Below are 18,802 nucleotides of genomic sequence, written 5' to 3'. Positions count from 1 at the left end.
CAGCACTCAGTGGTGGTGTGACTGTACTGGAGCTCCAACATGTCTGGCACAGCAGCACTCAGTGGTGGCCTGACTTCATTGAAGCCAGGACAGTCCACGGTCAGTCTCCATTCGCCGTGGGACTCACGGACAGGCCAGATGGGCTGTTGGTGTTTCTGCCTGGTTTAGAACCAGGGACCTTTCGCGTGTCAGGCAAACGTGAGAACCACTACACTACAGGAACATGCTGGTATTAGAGAGAAGATCAGGGCCTTGATTAAGTGGATCTCCTCCGTTTCCTGGAAGTGGTTTTGTAGACAAGGTTAATTTTTGGAATAGCTCTCACCATGGTATTTGCATATTAATACAGTCAGCAAATCCATCAACTGCAATTAGTGGGCATTCTGAGACATTAACTGCTTTGAAGTATCACTTATCTTCTAACAGATCAGTAAATGATTTTTCTCCCCTCCCAAGCTTCTCTATATAGAAATAGATAGAAATACTCTACTTTATCCCAGGAAAAAAAAACTTTAAAGCTGGATTTTAGTTGCCCTTTTCTTGGCAACAGTGGAATTGGTTCTGGTGGAGTTCAGACATAGGGGCTCCAAGACTGGCTAGCGAAGATACTGGGACAAAGGCATGTACAAACTGATATCTAGCAACTTAATGACTAATTAATCAGAAAAACTCCTCAGAAGAAAGAGCAGAACACCAGCAGTGACTACCAATGCCAGTGCTCCTGTGTAACTGCTTCAAAAGCAGATGCTGAACGACCACAGTCACTGGAGCCTCAGCTAAAGGCCAGGTTGGACAGGGCTTGGAGCAGCCTGGGCTAGTGGAAGGTGTCCCTGCCCTGGTAGGGGGTGGCACTGGATGAGCTTTAAGGTCCCTTCCAACCCAAACCAGCCTGTGATTTTATGAAACCAAGGGTTTCCTCCCCTTAAGAAATAAATGCACTTAAAGCCTGGCCCTCAGTGTGTGTCCTACTGTCTGTATCTGCACATTTTTAGGCTGACAAAATCACATTTCAAGCCTGAGATGAGTCTGAAATGTCAGTCTTTGAAAACAGATTATGTAAAAAGAATTTCTCATTTGGAAATGACATTTTAATCTGCAAATCCAGCCAGAGCCTCTGTGTAAGAAATACAGAGAAGTATATTTCATAAAGCCTCAATCACCCATCAAAACCTCTGCTGGGAGCAGGCTACTGCTTTCACTGGCTCAGCAGCTTTTCAAATAAGCATCTAAAAGTTCCCAATACTGGATGTCTTTTCTAGCTACAATCTAAGACAAGATTTGACAAAGCCCAAGAGAACAGATAAGATACTATTAATCACCAGATAAGTTGTGTATTAAATGGATGTACTGTGGTACTCTTTTAAAAGACTGAGATGGCTCCTTCCAACAGACCTGCCTTAAGGTTCTGATGAAGTGTTGACACAAGTCAGTGTAAAAACTGCTCACAGACCTGTTTGTCCAAAGTTTAATAAAGGAATTTGGTGACATTAAGATCTGCTCTGCTTCCACTCCTGGAGTGACTAGGTGAAGTTTTTCAAACACCTGGAATATAAGAGACATTTTAGTTTACTGTTGTGTCCAGCAAGGAATTTACTTCGTTTATTTAATCTTCAAAACAAAAGAAACACAAATAGAACTGTAACAACTTTTTTTCCCCTTGATAATACATATGGTGAAAAATGACAACTGAACATAAATATTTGAGAATGGGAGAGGCAGTATCTTCTCCAAACTACTCTGAAGAGCATTTACTTCCAGGGCTATGGCTAAACTAAGAAGCAGCATGAAAACAGAAGACTTCTCTAGTGAAATGGTGTTGGAGACCCCACATTCACCAGGCACTTTAGACTCCCCCAAGGCTGAGCCCGTGAACTGAAGGCTCACATGAGGAACATTACACAAACAAGAGCTCAAAGATTAACCAAAGTTGGAGCTACTCCTTTGCGTTTCAAATTCCTGACTTCAAATACAGACTTGAATTTAGTTCTGAAATAGATATTTAAGCATTAATGGTGAGGAAAAGCATCCTACCTGAATTTGGATCTCATCGGACAGCTCTCGTGCCATGTTGTAGAACTGGTTGGCTGCAGGATCCAGGACCTTCACAACTACTTTGAGGCCTGTTCTTCCCTTTACTCTGCCATAAACATCCACTGCAAAGTTGTATTTTGCAGGAAGCTGAAAAGAAGCCTTAGGACAGGAGAAAGGGATTAAAATGTGATTTGTGGAAAGAGCAGACCCTGCTACAGAGGAAATACCCCCCCCCCCGAGCTGACAATCACTCAGGGATTTTCAGAGTGCAGGCAACAACATCTTCTTCATTCCCCTTATGTGGCAGTTCCCTTTTCCCAACACACACGCACAGGCAGGGACACACACACATATTTTACCTCACTGTGCCTTGTCTTGACATCCAGAGTGTCCCTCTTTGTGACAGACCAGTGGAACGTTAACCCCGGCACAGCATTGCCAAAAGAGAAAGGGGTCTGACTGCTGGTGATGCCCATGACATAAACTGGCATCTAGAAACAGAGAAACCAAGCTGCTTAGGGAATTCCAGCATGGTGACAAATCCCCTGCACACAGCAAAGAGAATTAAAGTTCATTGATAAAGAGATGGTGTCTCATGAAGAAAATGGTTTGGCTGCTGTTTATGCTGCAAGGATGTATCACACAGAGGACTCAACCACCAACTTGTCCTAAGTCAGTTTTGATTCCTTCTCATTTGGTATGCTCCACGAACACAAAACAGGGATTTTCAAGCTTTTATTTTAATCTTCAAAGCAATTCAGTCACTTGGGATCAATGAGCTGCAATCACTTGCCATTCTGGAATGAGTAACTAACAAAGGAATATAAAGTCTTCAAAAATAGACTTACAGAAGATAATTTAAGCAATATCTGTTGTTCTGGGTATAACAGACACACTGGACATTGTCAACACACAAAGGAAGGAAGTCTCCACTGCAACAGAATGAAGATGAGAGAACCATCCTCCAGATTAAAGGAGGGCCTGAATTCCTAAAATCTGGTGCAGAAGGGAAACTTGTTTTGAATTCTGTTTTAGTATCACAGAATCACAGAAAGGTTTGGGTTGGAAGGGACTTCAAAGCTCATCTCATTCCACCCCCTGCCATGGGCAGGGACGCCTTCCACTAGCCCAGGTTGCTCCAAGCCCCATCCAACCTGGCCTTGGACACTTCCAGGGATCCAGGGGCAGCCACAGCTTCTCTGGGCACCCTGTGCCAGGGCCTCCCCACCCTCCCAGGGCAGCTTCTCTCTGCCAGTACATTCCCTCCTGCAGCAGCCCTGGTGCCACTGGGAGCTGCAGTCCCATCACCAGATGGTCTGACAGGAATGGTCCCAATGTGCAGCTCAACATGTTAAGGCAAAAGATGCAAATCCCAAACCAACTCACCTGAGTACCAGTTTTCATCCGGGTAATGGGTGCCCGAATTCTGACAGCTGCCAGCTGGACCACTTCCACTTCCACCTTGTCCTGGAAGGGAGGAAGGGAAGGCATTGTAAGCACCTGTCAGATGGGGACTAGGTTTCACTTTCAGGCTCTAGCCACTATTTTGTCATTATCTAATCACTGTTACCATGTGATTTGCATGTGACTTGTCAGCAAAAACACAGATGGACAAATTCAGTAGGGCTGTAAAAAACTACAACAGTATTAACTTTACATTGATAGACATTTTAAAATGCCCCCTAAATTGAAAAAAGAAGCTCTGCTCAGAATTACTGATGCTATGAATGATGGAACTGAGAAGTGACAGACAGCAAGGGACAAGATCATAGGGGTCCCCAGGAGAACAGGGATGAATAAACCCTGGTAAAGATAAAGGACGACACTGAGAGAATTAGAAGGCAATGAGGATTGCAGAACAGCAAAGGGGACAATCCAGAATAAAAGTATGGTATGTGTGACACTCTGATGTCTTCTCTTCACATATCCTGACTTTCCTGATAGATTTTATTCCTGCTATCCACTGGGATGGAAAGGTCAGACCTGGAACCTCAATGGGCAGCAGATTCAGCTTTCAAGTTCACTTTGCCTCCTGCCACAGCATTGGGGCAGACTGCTGCCCATGCATTAAAAAGCATAGATTCCTTTATATTTTATTTTTTTAAAAAGTCACTTTGTCTCCTCTTGGCCTGTGCTAACATCTCTCAAGCAGCAGAGCTTTATGGTTCACAGCAGCTGTGCTGCCTTGACCTCAAAGGAATAAGTCATAAGATTTGGCCCAAGTTCTGGTGCTCTGAGCCTTATGCAAGTGCCAGGGAGTTGTGCTCCCTTACAGGCCTGTTCAGCTCCCTCATGCTCAGCTGTAGGAAATTCCAAGGACACAGATTCTGAAGGAATACCAGGGATTCACTGCTGGTACCTCTAGATGGGTTGTCCAGAGCACAGCACACATGAGAGCTGTGACAGAAACTGCTGTAGCTCAACAGACAACATGTTTCTTGGGCTACAGTTGCCTTCTGGATCCTACTGACCTAAGGCATGCTAAGCTGTAAGGGGATGCAGGCAAGGACAACCTCCTGCTGTGTTAGAAAAGCTTCTTTAGATGGGCTTTTCTAGATGCACTGATCGATTTTAAAGGTACCACACAGGGTATAAAACCTCCCTGGGTTATCTGTAAAACTTTGGTTTAAAGCACACCAAGATTTACCCACCTGTTCAAAGTAAGCACCCGTGCCAGCACACTGCAAGTTCACAGGCCAGGGAGTAAGAAACACTGTGTTTTCATCTTCAGGAAACCAGGGAAGTGCACAAGATAACACTGTTAATGCAACAGGATTATCTGCCCCCTTTTAGAGCCAAAGCCAGGAGTCAGAGAGCCTCTTTCCGCCCCAAACATTACCTGAGACACCACCACGAGTCTCCCTGTCTCTGCATCCACAGCCTGCACCACTGCTGTGACCGTGGCACTGCCCATGGCCACGCCCTGCACCAGCCCCGTGCTGTTCACCAGCGCCACGCGCTCCTCGTCCACGGAGAAGATGATGTTGGACAGGGGCTGGGGGCCTCCTTCAGAAGTGATCTGTCATTAACAGCACACACAAGAGCTCCCATTAACCCTGCAGGTGCTTATTGCTCCTGGTTAACCCTTGGGGGCACTCCCCTCCCTGCTCAGCACCACAGTGTCCCCAGGGAAAGGCTGCCTGAGCCTCCCCGGGGCAGCTCAGGCCTTGTTTCTCCTGCACTCTGGTCCCTGCAGGATGGGAAATCTGTGACCTGAGCACACAAGTGGACCATGAGCTTCAGAGAGTGTCATAGGCTGATGCCACCTCCACTCCAGGAAGCGTCAGAAAACTTCCCCTCCTTTCTCTTCCCCACACATGGTAGAGCTCTGCTCTGTGCTGCAGCTTGTACAACTACCCCACTGTGCCTCAGGTCATGGAGGTGACAGATTTACCCAGGCTGTGCTGGTACTGAACACCAGGAAAGCTGATATTCCCTTGACAAAGACAAATACAAACCCTTTGATCCAGCAATCCACCAAAACAGAAGGTGGCTCACAAATGAAACTATTCTTGTTCAGAGAAGTATTCACCACAGAAATGTAGAGTCAGAATGGTTTGGGTTGGAAGGGACCTTAAAGTTCATGGGCAGGGACACCTTCCACTAGCCCAGGTTGATGCAAGCCCTGTCCAACCTGGCCTTGGACACTTCCAGGGATCCAGGGGCAGCCACAGCTTCTCTGGGCAACCTGTGCCAGGGCCTCCCACCCTCACAGGGAAGGATTCCTTCCCAGTATCCCACCTAGCCCTGCCCTCTGGCATTGGGAAGCCATTCCCCCTTGTCCTGTCCCTGCAGTCCCTGTCCAAAGTCCCTCCCCAGCTCTCCTGTTGGTCCACTCAGTCTGAATGCAGCTAAATTGTCAAGTTGAATATCTACTGCTGAAAACCAAGTTATGAAATATTTATTTTACAACAGAAATTACAAAAGAAAGAAAATATGCCAGAAGAGGCCTCACCTGAATCGTGGCCCCAATAATTAGGGTCACTTTCCTTGGCAGCAGCCTAAATGGGGGAAAGACCTAAAAACAGAAATAGGAATACTTGTGTTCAGGGTATTTCAATCAAATAAATTATGTCATAAAACAATACAAATGTAAATCTGAGCCTTTGTTTGCTTAATTACAGTAAATTGAGCATGCAGAAAAACTTAACTCATCACTTGCAGTTAAAAGCCACTGAAATCCTAAACAGACTGGCATTTGGGCAACTTCTGGACAGAATGATCTTGTTTCCGGCAAATTAATTACTGTACTTTAACTATAATTTATATATTCCTATTCCACCATAATAAAATCTATCTGAAATGATTTACTTCAATCTGCTGTGGAGCAGAGTTGATTCTTTGTCCTTTTTTGTCAGCCACAGTTGCCATAAGACTCGTCTGCCCAATGGCCATGCCATGCACGAGGAAAGCAGCAGTGTGGTCATCCAGAGCTTCCCTGAGGGGGCTGCAGCAAGGAAACACATGGAACAGAGAAAATCAGGGAGGAAACCACTTAAGAACAAATGCAAAGGACTCACTTAGTACATGGCAGTTTTATCACAAGGCTAAGTGACCATGGCTTAAGCAAAATTAAGGTAACCATCACCTTTCTACAGATAATGGCTCTTTGCAGCCTGTGTTTTACCTTAACACTAAATACCTGAAATGAAAATGAAAGAAGTAACAGAATGAGTTTGGTATCATCAGATGTGTCTTCACCTGACATGATTTGCCAAGTCCCTGCTTCTGAGATGCACAAAGCTCCATTAAACATTACACTCTATGAATTCAGTCTCATTCAGCAGTCAACAAAATTCAGACTGTTAGTTTAGGCAATTTTCCTGACAAATAACCATTTTTACCATTTAACAGGTAATTAAGACTTCACAAAAATAAAATAAATAAAACCTCAGACACTGTATGCCATCATGCCTCCAAGCCAACACCTTTACTCATCTTTTTCTTATTCTTATTTGCAGATTAATAAAAAAATCCATTAACTTACACAAGCGAGACAATCTGAGATGCTGCTCTTAGACTGAGGTCCATGACAGTGAAGTATTTTGCCAGAAAAGGTTTCTTAGAGCCATCCAGAACTCTGACATAAGCCTTCACTGTCTTTCCAATCTCCACCTGAAACACACACATCCAGTCATTTTTCATTTAAACTGTTCTTATTTAATAACATAAACGTTTTCATTTGATTTTGTATTACACTTGTAGTAGGGGAGGAGAGATAGAGCCCCAAGGTTAGATTAGCACTGATTTTAAAGACTAATCCCTGACAAGTAGAGTTAGTGTCAAATGAAATAAATGAATTCAGGTCTTTCAGCTGGCAAGGGCATAATTAAAACATCCAGAAATATCAACACTTATTTTGTTTAAGGCACACCCAAGCTGGCAAGAGAAATGAGTTGGGACTTTTCTTTTTGTTCATTTTTAAAACCTGACATATGGAAAACGACCTTGGGGCAAAACCTACTCCTAAAAGAATTGTTCACATGCACTTTAAATACAAGGAAATGTAAATGAGTGTGTCCATATAAATTATGGATTAACATACTGTGTAAATGCAAAAGTTGAGATTGCTGCCACACAGAACATGAGTAAGAGACACCTGATATTCTGAGACACTTGTAACCTAAAGGGATAAACCTGGGAGGAAGAGACAGAGACACAAGGGAGATCCTGGTGTTTCTGGGTCGTAGCATCTTGTCCCTGGCTCATGACTCTGTCCATGAGCAGCACTCGGGATCAGGGCAGGCTGGATCAGCCACTAAAGCTGGTTCTAAGCCACCAACCTTGTCAACAACTCGGACATACAGCTCTTGGATATCAGACACATGGATTTCAGCTTTAGCTGGGGCAGGGAAAGCCAGGCACAAGTCATGAATCATTACAGTCACTGATCCTGGAAGCAGAGGCTGCACCTGCAATGCCAAAAGAAAACTGCATTACAGCACTTACTTTCATTGTTTGTTGCTCATAGGATAAAATTTGTATCCCTTTCCAGGCAGAAGCAGTTGGATGCAGAAATTTCCAAGGCTTAGACAAAGAATTCTTCAGCCAAACTAAAAGTAAAGCTGTAAAATGTATATAAAAAGTATTATGCCACTGAGCCAGTGCAAACAGCCCAGGGTAGCAAGTGAATTAATGGATCTTCATCCAGAACATTATGGCATCCTGTTACTCTTCTGCCATCAGAAGGGGAAAAAACCCACAATTAGTCATTTACAGAAATGAAACTTTCCTGAGTGAAATGAAAACCAAAATGATAAGGAAAAAAAATAACCAAGGATGAAGATTATGCCTATAAAGCACCGGAATTGCCTCCTGCAGGATGCATACTCTACCCAACGCTCTTCATGCCAATGAGCAGCCAAAATCTGGTGGTAGATCCTCCTAAGGAAGAGGATGATTGACAAATCAGATATATCTTTAATACAACAATTATTTAATTGGTTTTTAAGACAAAGAATGTATGCTTTACACTAACAAGAATAAACAGTGAAGAGACCTGTGCTCCCAAACTCCAGCCCTCAGAACTGGGCACTCATCCCAAAGGCACCTCCACAGCCTTCCCAGGGCCATGCTCCCTCACTCAGCACCTCTGCAGTTCTCCTGCAGCTGCCTGACCTTCCCAGCCCCTCAGGGTGTTCTCTTCACCTCCAGAGGCACCTTCCCTTTGGGCAGGGACAGCACAGGCATTGGGTGTCCTGCTCTGAACTCTGCCCAAGGGCTGGGGAGCAGCCAGGCCCCAGTTCAGAGGAGCTCCACACAAGTCCCAGCATCACCTGCAGCACTGCAGGAGCTGCAGCCGGAGCGGTGGCAGAGCTGACACTGCTCTGAGGGCTCCACTCTCACTTTTGCCTCACAAGAGAAGGGGATGTGAGGTTTTACTAAAGGTCAGCTTGCAGAACAGCAGCAGCTCCCTGAGTGCTGGGCTGGAACACAGAGCCCTGGGAAGTAGAGCAGGGAAGAGGCCACGAGGAGAGAGATGGAATGGAGCTCAGCTGGGCTGGGAGAGCAGAGAAGGAAATCAGCTGAGGGCCAGAGGGGCAACTTTTAAAAACTGTTCCTGTCCCAGCTCCCCCTTCTGTTCTCCCCTCCCAGTGGTGCCCACTGGCTCCCCAGCACACAGGGGTATTGCACTGGTAACACTGTTCCTCCTGCTGCCACCCAGGCCCAGAGAACTCCGTGCCAAACACAGAGGGAGAGGGACACAACTGATCCCTGGCAGCCCTGCAAAGCCTGGGAATTGCTGCTCCAGATGACTTGAGTTTCCCAGAACAGCTTACTGCCAAATCATCCTCTGCCAGCTTGGCTGCTCTGGCACCTGCCTGGCACAGCCTGACACACCAGCCTGGAGCCTGCTGATTTCCCAGACACACCATTCTGTTGCCTTCCATGGAAAAATCCATGGGATTTAACTCAAACACAGCACATAGGATTGATAAGTTTGTAAAATGTTGGGGGATGGTATTTTTTTAAAATGTGTTAAAAAGTGGAGTCTTCTCTCCTTTAATCTGAGGGGTAGATAAAACCTCTTTTCATACTTCACAAAGCCCATCTTGCTGTCACTGCTCCACTCCTTAATTTCAGATGAGAGCAGTGAACTTATCTTGTGTACATCAGCTAAAGCACTGCTAAACCCATGAGGGTTAAACTATTAAGAGTTTAAGTAGTGCACTATGCACAAAAAGAAGCTCATCTCTTCTACCTTTCCCCCATCTCTGTGCCTTGCTCAGTTGTGTCTTCACACTTGTAATAGTTAGAGACAATCAGAATGTCTCACAAATTTCTAATTTCCACCTTAATTATCATTATTTCACAACTTCATCAACATTATTTCTTACAGGACAAATCTGTAAATTATAGATTTGTAAAGGCTACTCTTTAAAGCAACTTTTATCATTTCCAATCCTTGTCTAATGAAAGCAGCAATGCAAACATATCCTTCTGTTGTTGTTCATGATAGAAGGCGTTTTATATCCTGGGCCTGGATGAAGTCAAGAGTAACTGTAGTTTAGTTGCATCTTCCAGTGGAAAAGTGCATTTCAAACCTAATAGGGAGACCAGAAATAAACTCTTTAATAGATACTTATTCACACAGTCAGGATGAAAGACAGGGATAAAAAATACCCTGAAGTAGCACTACAGGATAGAAGAATTAGAAGGTTTCAGAAGTATTGGCCTACAGCAAATACTCAAATATTGTGCTGGAAACCAACTGATTTTTTGTGTAACACTTCCAAATAATTCTGTCACATTATTTTTCATTGTGTGTTCGTGAAATCAGGAACATTTTACTGTAAAACTGGAGTGGGTGAAGAATTTGGTACTGGCTTTCATCTTACAGAGAAAACACGTGCACCACAACTGTAATGGAACAAATTCCTACCCTTGACACTGCCTGTGCAAAGACCCCCTGCCTGAACCTGACTGTGACAGGCAAAACCATCCAAAATCAGCTACTGCCTCTCCATCCACGTGGACTGGAGGATGCCCAACAGCGATGAAGCTGCAGGACAACAACCAGGTCACCAAAAAGGCATCAAATCACCAAATACTGCACTCACCAAAGCAACACCTCGAGTCTCCTCATGGGTCACTCTCACAATGTTTGGCACACTGGTGTTAATGAAAAAATATCCAGAACCTTCTCTGATGAAAAGTTCTGCCTGCAAAACCAGAAAAGCATCCAAAATTAGACTGTATCTTTCTAGTCTACTGCCTTACACATATTATGTAATTTGAGAAGTTGCCCCCCTGCAGTTAGAAAGCAGCAGGTAACTCCTCACCTGTATGTCAGGGTGGCTGTAAATGGAGACATCAGTAGGGCTCACTCTGACATCCTCCACAAGGATCAGCTCAATGGTGGCAGACACCGGGAGCAGAGCTTCATACTGGAACAAACAATTAGCTGTTACAGCAAAGAGGCAGAAAACAGTGCCAGTCCCTTGTTAATGCAGGGAGGATGGTTAAAGCAGGTGAACAAAGAGCCAGAGCTGGAGAAGTTCAGGTTATGAGAATGCCCCAGGATCTAGTGATTGGCTCAGCTGCTACCCCCCCTCTGCAGGTGAGGTCACACACAGGGCATGTTCTCCTGTTCTGCAGCCCTGGCAAGACAGAGGCCAGAGGCCCCCACCCTGAAGGTGCAGCAGGGTCAGTGAATCCAGTCTGACATGCACAGACAGGGTACTGGGGACATGCCCTAAGTTCATTCAGAATGACAAAAGTTAATACAGAAAGTTTTCTACTTCTAACTCATCTTTTTGAGATTCTTCTTAGCAGGTTACCAAAAGAAATTCTTCCTTAAATGTAACGACAAAAACACTGGACCAGATGCATGTTTCATCTCTCACTCATAACAACATTAGCTTAGAAAAGGAAAATGGTTTTTAGAGGAAGTTACTGTTCTGTACCCATTTCACCTCATTAGTAGAATTATTTCCTTGATGTAGAAAGGATGTAATCTTTGCCTAATGAGATAACAGGGCATTCCACTCAAACATGGAACAGCAATCAAGACATCTTTAACACACCACCTCTACCAGATCTTTGGTTTTGGCTGCAAGAAAAAAGTGTAAATATGGGCAAGTTTGAAAGCAGAACAGAGCAGCCCATTGCCAGTGCATCTAAAAAAGCACCCAAGTTACCTTATTTAAAGAAACAACACAGGAGCCTACAAAGTGTGGCAGAACTGGTATCTGGAACTACTCTTCAACTACGAAAAAGATTCCTCCTGAACCTTAACACAGAGATCAGAACTTAAGAGAACTCCAGTGCCATTTCCCACTCTGAAATCCAACAAACTTCTCTGAATTCAAGGCAAAGTTTAGAGCATTCACTTTTCTAATGATCCCTAAAAGTAAAGTAGAATATTGAATATTGGGCTAATAAAGCAGGACACAGTGAGTTACAAAATGATTGCAGAACTCAAAGAGTCCATACTACAGCTCAGATTTTAAGAGTAAAAAAAAAAGAAACAGAACGAAATATCTCAAACATCTTTGGTGGCAAAATAACTGTGTCTTCCAATGTTGTGATTCTGACCAAGTTGTAGCCAAATTCTTCAGGGGAAATGCACTGACACCACACCTCCCAAGAGTAGCAGACTAGAAACCTCACTGAAAAGTCAAGAACTACGTGGCAAAGCAGGTCTCCTCCCAAAGAATTTACCATCCAGATGCCAAACCTGGGCCACACTGCCAGGAATGTGGCCCACAGGATATTTCACATTACTAGTGCCCATCTGGTACCTGCTTTGAGTCAAATACTGTAACCTCTACCTGCATATTTTATTCTTTGCCTCAACTCTGTTCTCAAGGTATCTGATTCAGAACTGCATATCATCAAAACCCACTTAAATCTTGCTTAACAAAATTAAACAGAAATTCAATTTAGGAAGCAGGGTATGTGAAGTCAGTTACTGTGCACATCAGGTTATTCCACAGGCTGAAACCTGCCTTGGCATTCAGTTTGAAAAAGTGACAAACAGAAAATTGCCATCTGTTTACATCTGCCCTTTGTTCATCATCACTACCTTTTGCCATTTTTCTCCTCTATGCTGAGTATGTTCAAACTAAAGTATTTCAGAGAGTGGCTAATGACTTGTAAAATGAGAGCCTGGGCTTATGGCTGGCACTGTACAAAGGAGAAGTCTCTCAGGAAACAAAAAAAGAGCATTAGTCAGAGCCCAGACTAACATATGGTCCACATGAGGAATCAGTCAGCTTTGGCTTTGCTCATGCAGAACCTTCCCACCCAGCTCTGCAGTGGCAATAATCCATTTGCTTTCCCCAGTGACAGCTGCACGAAGCACATGGTTGCTTTAGTGAAGGACAAGCAGCAGAGATTCACCAATTCATTAAAAAAACCTGACGAGAAACAAAACCAACTGAAACACTTCTTTGTAATCCCCTTGCCCAGATGGTTCAAAAACTCCCAAGAACTTGGATGTATTTGCTATAGAAAGCAGCACCCAGTGCAGGGGAAGGTACAAAAAGCCAGGAACAAGAATAAAGGCAGTTGTATGACCCTGTCTCCAGCACCAGCCATGGAGCTGTTTTCTTTGTACCTTGCTCTGCACCAAGGAAACAAATACACTTCAGGACCACTGGGCACTAATCACAGGAAAATGGCACCAAAACCCAGAGCTCTTTTACCTGTGTTTTCACTCTGGCTGCCTTGAGGTGGGATTGCTGGTACCCAGTGGCAGTTGCAGAGATGGCAGCTGTCCCAAACTCACGATGAACTACAACAGTTTGCAAGCCTACAATCCAACAGAGGTGAAAAATACACTGCTTAGCTCTTCTAGTACCATTCTCAACAGACAAGAAGTCTGACTCTTTTTTTCTGCCCCCCCCCCCAAATAGCACACACTAAAACTGTACATTGATGAGAAGATGAAATATGACTGCAGATTACAGTAATTTCTTTAATCAAGCTCAGTTATTACCAAACAGATTTAATCCTGATCTTCTTCAAACAATGGAATGCTCATCTAAACCAACTTATACCGTGCATTTTCTTCTGACCACTGCCATCCTCCTTCAGAATCAGCTCCATTGGCATATCAGGCTCAATATGAGCAAAGGCTGTTTTTGTTGACTCCCAGACAACATGAAGAGAGCTGAAGTTATCAAATTTAATGCCTTGCTGATCATAGGCAGCCAAATCCAGGACTGGATTGCGATAATTTGAGACAGGAACCTGAAAAAGAAGGAATATTTGGAACTGAACAGATACAAAAGGATTTCTTAATCATCAAAACATATGCTGAGTTCCATGAGATTTACTGTAACATTCATTACATGAAGCATGCTCATTAAAATGAGCCATCAGTGCAAATCATTAAGCTGTACTTCAACTGCAAGAGTTTGGTTTTTTTGAAGGATGGAGTTTTTTCTAGCCAGTGAATTACCTTAAAACAAACAAACAAAAACCCAAACCAACAACAACAAAGTCGAACTACAGCTCAACTACATCATTTAGAACTCAAACAAATAATGAAGAACACTGCTGTTGGTGAGAAGCTCCAATCTGGTGCTGTGAAATGCATTACAAGAGCAGTGTGCCAAAGGAGGCTGAACTGACATGTGATGGAGCCAGAAAGGCAGGTGAGCTCTGAAGTGACTAATAATACACAAAAAACTTCTCATCTTGTTATTACACAGGAGCTACTTAAAATGATTCATCATCTAAACAGGCACTGCAGTTTTAGGAAAGGAGGGTGATTTTATATTTGCCTGGGAATATTAACATGACAAAACACTGTTTACTGAGCAGCCAACATGTGACAACCCTCCTCAGGAGAGAGAATACAGAATAAAAATTAAACAGCAAAGTTCTTCAAGCATGATTCTCTACACATATGCACTGACCACTGACTGTGACTCAGGGGTGCAAAGCTGGACACCTCTGATGTCACTGTAAGTGCTTCCCTAGAGATCTTCACATCAGCAAAGTTTGTGCCTTTGCTGGTAAGACACACGGATGGTAAAATATGTCTCTACATGCTCAGTGGAACAGTTAGATTACAATGAAGTGGTACAGAGAGCTTTCCTCAGAAAGAGCTCCTGGAAATATTTCCCCCCTCCTTTTTAAAATAAAAACTAATTTTATCTCACAAGTCAGAATGGCTTCCTCACTGTGACACTTGGGTGAGAAGCCACAATCCAAACGCTTTGAGGTATATTCCTATTTTCTGGTAGGTCCCTTTATGCACCTGGTGGAATGATCACTGCAGAATCACAGAATCAAAGAATGATCTGGGTGGGAAGGGACTTAAAAGCTCATCCAGTGCCACGCCCTGCCATGGGCAGGGACACCTTCCACTAGCCCAGGTTGCTCCAAGCCCCGTCCAACCTGGCCTTGGACACTTCCAGGGATGGGGCAGCCACAGCTCCTCTTGGCAACCCCTGCCAGGGCCTCCCCACCTCACAGGGAAGAATTTCTCCCCATTATCCCATCTCTCCCTGCCCTCTGGCAGTGGGAAGCCATTCCCTGTGTCCTGTCCCTCCAGCCCTTGTCCCCAGTCCCTCTCCAGCTCTCCTGGAGCCCCTTTAGGCATTGGGAGGGGCTCTCAGGTCTTCCAGGAGCCTTCTCTTCTCCAGTGAACCCCCCCAGCTCTCCCAGCCTGGCTCCAGAGCAGAGGGGCTCCAGCCCTGGGAGCATCCCCGTGGCCTCCTCTGGACCTGTTCCAGCAGCTCCACATCTGAGCTCCAGGTGGGTCTCACAGGGCAGAACAGAGGGGCAGAATCCCCTCCCTGGCCCTGCTGCCCACACCTCTCCCACTGCAGGAGCAGAGAGGGACACCAGCACTGCCCCTGCTGGAGCAGGTCAGCTGCTTTATTTCACACGTGGAGGTCCCACCACTGATCTTTCTGTTATAGGAACACTTCCCTTCTCTCACCACTTGCTTGTTTTGCTGCAGCAAAGGGCAGGAGAGGTCGAGCTGGGGGCTGCCATAAACAGGGATCAGGGTCAGCCGGGAAGGGACAGCACAGATGAACTTCACCACAGCAGCTTCCACCACGGGGAAGGGGTTGGTCACTGTGGGGCTGTTCCCAACTGTCAGGGCAATAACCTGGAAAAACAGGCAAATGAGGAAAGAGAGCTCAGGCATGTTCTATTTCCACAGGCCTCAGTTACACTCTGATGTCAGAATGAAGAAGCAAAAATACGATTCTTGGGGATTTACAGCACCATTAAGACATGGAAAGATGTAAAAGGAGGTGCATATTTCAAGCACAGTTCTATACCACTATCAAAGTACTATTCCTGGGAACTTTTCCTAGGTATTCCTGTTCATTACTATCAAACTTGATTCACAACAAATCTCTTGTAACTTAAAAAAGGAAACAGCAGGTGTTCTTCTTGCAGAGTGAGAACAGAACAGTCAAAAGACAATATTTATAGTCACGTCACTGTGTTTAAAAACATCTTGCCTTTTATTTTACATTCCTTTTTTAGCCTCCAGCAAAACAAAGTGGCTCTAAAGCCAGAGAAGGGTATCCCAGCAGGCTGAGGCAGCTCTGGTTCCCTCACCCACTGATGCAGTGATGCAGACCATGCAGGTGTAATCTGTGGCCAGCCAGCCAATGCACACACAGTCCAGACATCAACAAGAGCTGTTCTTTATGGATTTGCACTCACAGAAACAGCTCTGCTTTGTAGAGGTTTCACTGTGGAAGTCAGTGGAATTTGGCAGCCCCACCAAAATGCTTAGGCCTTGCAGAATTGCAGGAGGAAAACAATAAATCAAAGCTAAATGCTTTACAGACTGGGGAAGATGAATAAAGCAGGATAAATCACTTCTGCATGGTGGAGAAAACAAGACCAGGTGGGAAATGACTACAACCACGCTCATAAAGACTGCACAAATAGCAGAGCAGTAAATTCCTATGGTTGTCATTTGTTAGAATAAACAGAATTACCCTGGAAGGTAATGTGGTTAAGAGGAGCAGGTCAGACAGAAGAGGCAGCTTGCTGCAGTAACCTTCTGCTCTGATCCTGCTTATGCAAGCTGAAGCTGCACTGATCAGGATGTTTAGTGCATCCCACAACATAAGGTTTCCATGACTTGGGTTTATACTGCAATAAACCCACCATAAACCACTTTATAACATAATGCTGGCAAATGCTCAATCTAAAACCTGCACCAGCATCACAATGCATAAACAATATACTTATCCAAGTTCTTTACTGGTTTATTATAAAAACAACCTCCTATATAACAGCTATATGGTACCATCAATCTGTCTGGAGCCTGTTCTCAGCTGCCTGAGCTCAGTGTTTGATGGAGGGCAACATAAACCCCTCCTGGCACCCACCTGCTCTCCCAGGCTGTTGCACGACACTCTAACCCAGTGCTGGTTGTGGTTTTGAGAAGTAGAAGGGCCAAGTAAAGACAGGAAAACGCTTTCTGCATCCTCAGCAGTGATGTTCCTGAAGAACTTGGAAGGTTCTTGGACCCATGGTCTAGGTCCTCCTTCAAACAACATGTCTTTGGAGGAACCCAAAGTCACTAAAGCAACAGACGGTGGATCCACAGCCTGTAATGAATAATGGCAAATTAATAATTCTATTTACACAAGAACAGAGCTGCACCAAAATAATTACCATCACCTACAGGAGTTCTGTCCAGCTGGAACGCACGGATCCAAAGGAAAGTTTTATCTGCATTCTGATCACATCTCCTTCATGAAAAATTACAGTAGAAGACCCTTAATATACTTTTCTGAGCACAGAGAGTATTCTGCTACACTTTTAAATAGACAGTACTTTAAATGAATGAAATAACGTCAAATTGTACTTTCTCTTGACAGTGCTCTCTCCAGCACAGTTCTGTGTATGTAATTATTCTCCTACACAAGTTTTACTTCAAACCTCTCTTACAAATTCTGCACTTATGTGTATTCCTGTGGGGCAGCCTGTGCTGTTCATCATCACAGCAATTAACCTGACATTTAATACACACAAACCATTTGTAGTTTGTGTTTCACAACATCATATTACTTTGGTGTTTAGTAAGGAAGAGCAGCTAACAAAATTCAGTTCTTTCCATAGGTGCATTTTGAAAGGAAGAGAGAGAAGGTGAGGGTTGGCATAAATGTTCCTCTTTCCTCCCATTTACTCCCTGGTTGTATTTGTAATATTAAGTTAAAATCCCATTAGAAACCGATGAGATTTAGTCTCAAGTGTCTGCCTGCCCTTGGACTGTTTATCTTTCTCCCACTTTTTAATGCTGTAATTTATTTATTAATAGATGTCTGACAGAAAAATGCTGCCTTCCCTTTCTAGGCATCATAAATATTTAATTCTACAGAAAGGAGGGAAAATAATGTGGAAATCACTGTTCCACACTTCAAAGAAAGAGAAGTTCTTCACTGAGACATCTGAGCACAGCTTATTTTTTTAAAAAATGCACTTAATCCACCCCGCTTGTCATCATGACCTGGCTCTGTCAGGTACCCCAGCATCATTTCACTTTATACATGAAAAGCAGCTTAACAACACCTCAAGGGGCTTTGCTAATAAATGTGAATGATACCACAGACATGAAAAATTCCTAATTGGAGGGACTATGCTTCTCTCTCACTGCTGCCAACAGCAGAACAGAAAGTGTACATGGTCTCCTTAGGACGTCTCAGCATCTTAAATAGCTGAGCATCATTATTTGAAGATATTTGACAGAAAAGCATATTTAAACTGTAAAATCATCATTACAGTCACAAATTTCTATCAATTGCACTAACATTTTTTCCAGATTTGGGGGAAAAAAGCTCTGGCCAAATGCATTAGACTTCAGCTCTGCAGAGTCAGTGCTGGTCTCTGAAGATGAGGTACCATAAGCCTCCTGTCTTCTATTTCCATCTGCTGCTCCTGGCCAACAGTGAAATACAAAACCACCCACCTCCTTTTGAACATATTTATTACATAATATCAACTTGCTCTTTGTCATTTAAAGGCATTTTAGGCGTTGCTCCAGGAGCAGTGCCAGCAGACTCACCCTGAGTGGCAGGAAGGCGGCGATGGCGATGCTGGCACTGAGGTGGACGTGCCCGTGGGTGTAGCTCACCACCAGGGTTGTGTACCCCTGAGCTTCAGCTCTCACTCTGACTCCACTGCAAAAATCAGCAGTTGGCTTAAGTCTTCCTGTCAGATAGATTAAAAATATATAAAAACATGTTTAGAGAGCAATGCCCAGGTACATTAATCAAGTTCAACGTGGTTTTTTGAAGGGAGTCTACAAGAGAGCTGGAGTTTTCAAAAGGGTCTGGAG

At 44.1% G+C, this 18,802-nt stretch overlaps 1 protein-coding gene and 1 non-coding gene across 2 annotated transcripts in view; both read right to left on the bottom strand.

Annotated features, from left to right (window-relative positions):
* Positions 1 to 18,802, bottom strand: part of NUP210 (nucleoporin 210) — a 59,041-nt gene that overhangs the window by 13,142 nt on the left and 27,097 nt on the right. The window contains exons 14-29 of the mRNA XM_027665999.1: positions 18,530 to 18,675; positions 16,851 to 17,072; positions 15,431 to 15,604; positions 13,536 to 13,728; positions 13,182 to 13,288; positions 10,815 to 10,919; positions 10,593 to 10,694; positions 7,815 to 7,943; positions 7,019 to 7,146; positions 6,343 to 6,478; positions 5,987 to 6,049; positions 4,871 to 5,050; positions 3,418 to 3,498; positions 2,391 to 2,522; positions 2,032 to 2,190; positions 1,451 to 1,542 (exon numbers count right to left, since the gene is read on the bottom strand). Of these exons, the coding sequence (XP_027521800.1) occupies positions 1,451 to 1,542; positions 2,032 to 2,190; positions 2,391 to 2,522; positions 3,418 to 3,498; positions 4,871 to 5,050; positions 5,987 to 6,049; positions 6,343 to 6,478; positions 7,019 to 7,146; positions 7,815 to 7,943; positions 10,593 to 10,694; positions 10,815 to 10,919; positions 13,182 to 13,288; positions 13,536 to 13,728; positions 15,431 to 15,604; positions 16,851 to 17,072; positions 18,530 to 18,675 (2,149 nt within the window). The remainder of the gene's footprint in view (positions 1 to 1,450; positions 1,543 to 2,031; positions 2,191 to 2,390; positions 2,523 to 3,417; positions 3,499 to 4,870; positions 5,051 to 5,986; positions 6,050 to 6,342; positions 6,479 to 7,018; positions 7,147 to 7,814; positions 7,944 to 10,592; positions 10,695 to 10,814; positions 10,920 to 13,181; positions 13,289 to 13,535; positions 13,729 to 15,430; positions 15,605 to 16,850; positions 17,073 to 18,529; positions 18,676 to 18,802) is intronic.
* TRNAV-GAC lies at positions 151 to 223 on the bottom strand. The gene has a single exon. It is a non-coding gene; the product is annotated as a tRNA-Val (tRNA).

This window comes from Corapipo altera, unplaced genomic scaffold, assembly GCF_003945725.1.
Source record: "Corapipo altera isolate COAL_440 unplaced genomic scaffold, ASM394572v1 101, whole genome shotgun sequence".
Classification (NCBI taxonomy): domain Eukaryota; kingdom Metazoa; phylum Chordata; class Aves; order Passeriformes; family Pipridae; genus Corapipo; species Corapipo altera.
Note: the sequence above shows the minus strand (reverse complement) of the source record. Positions and strands in the feature narration are given on the sequence as shown.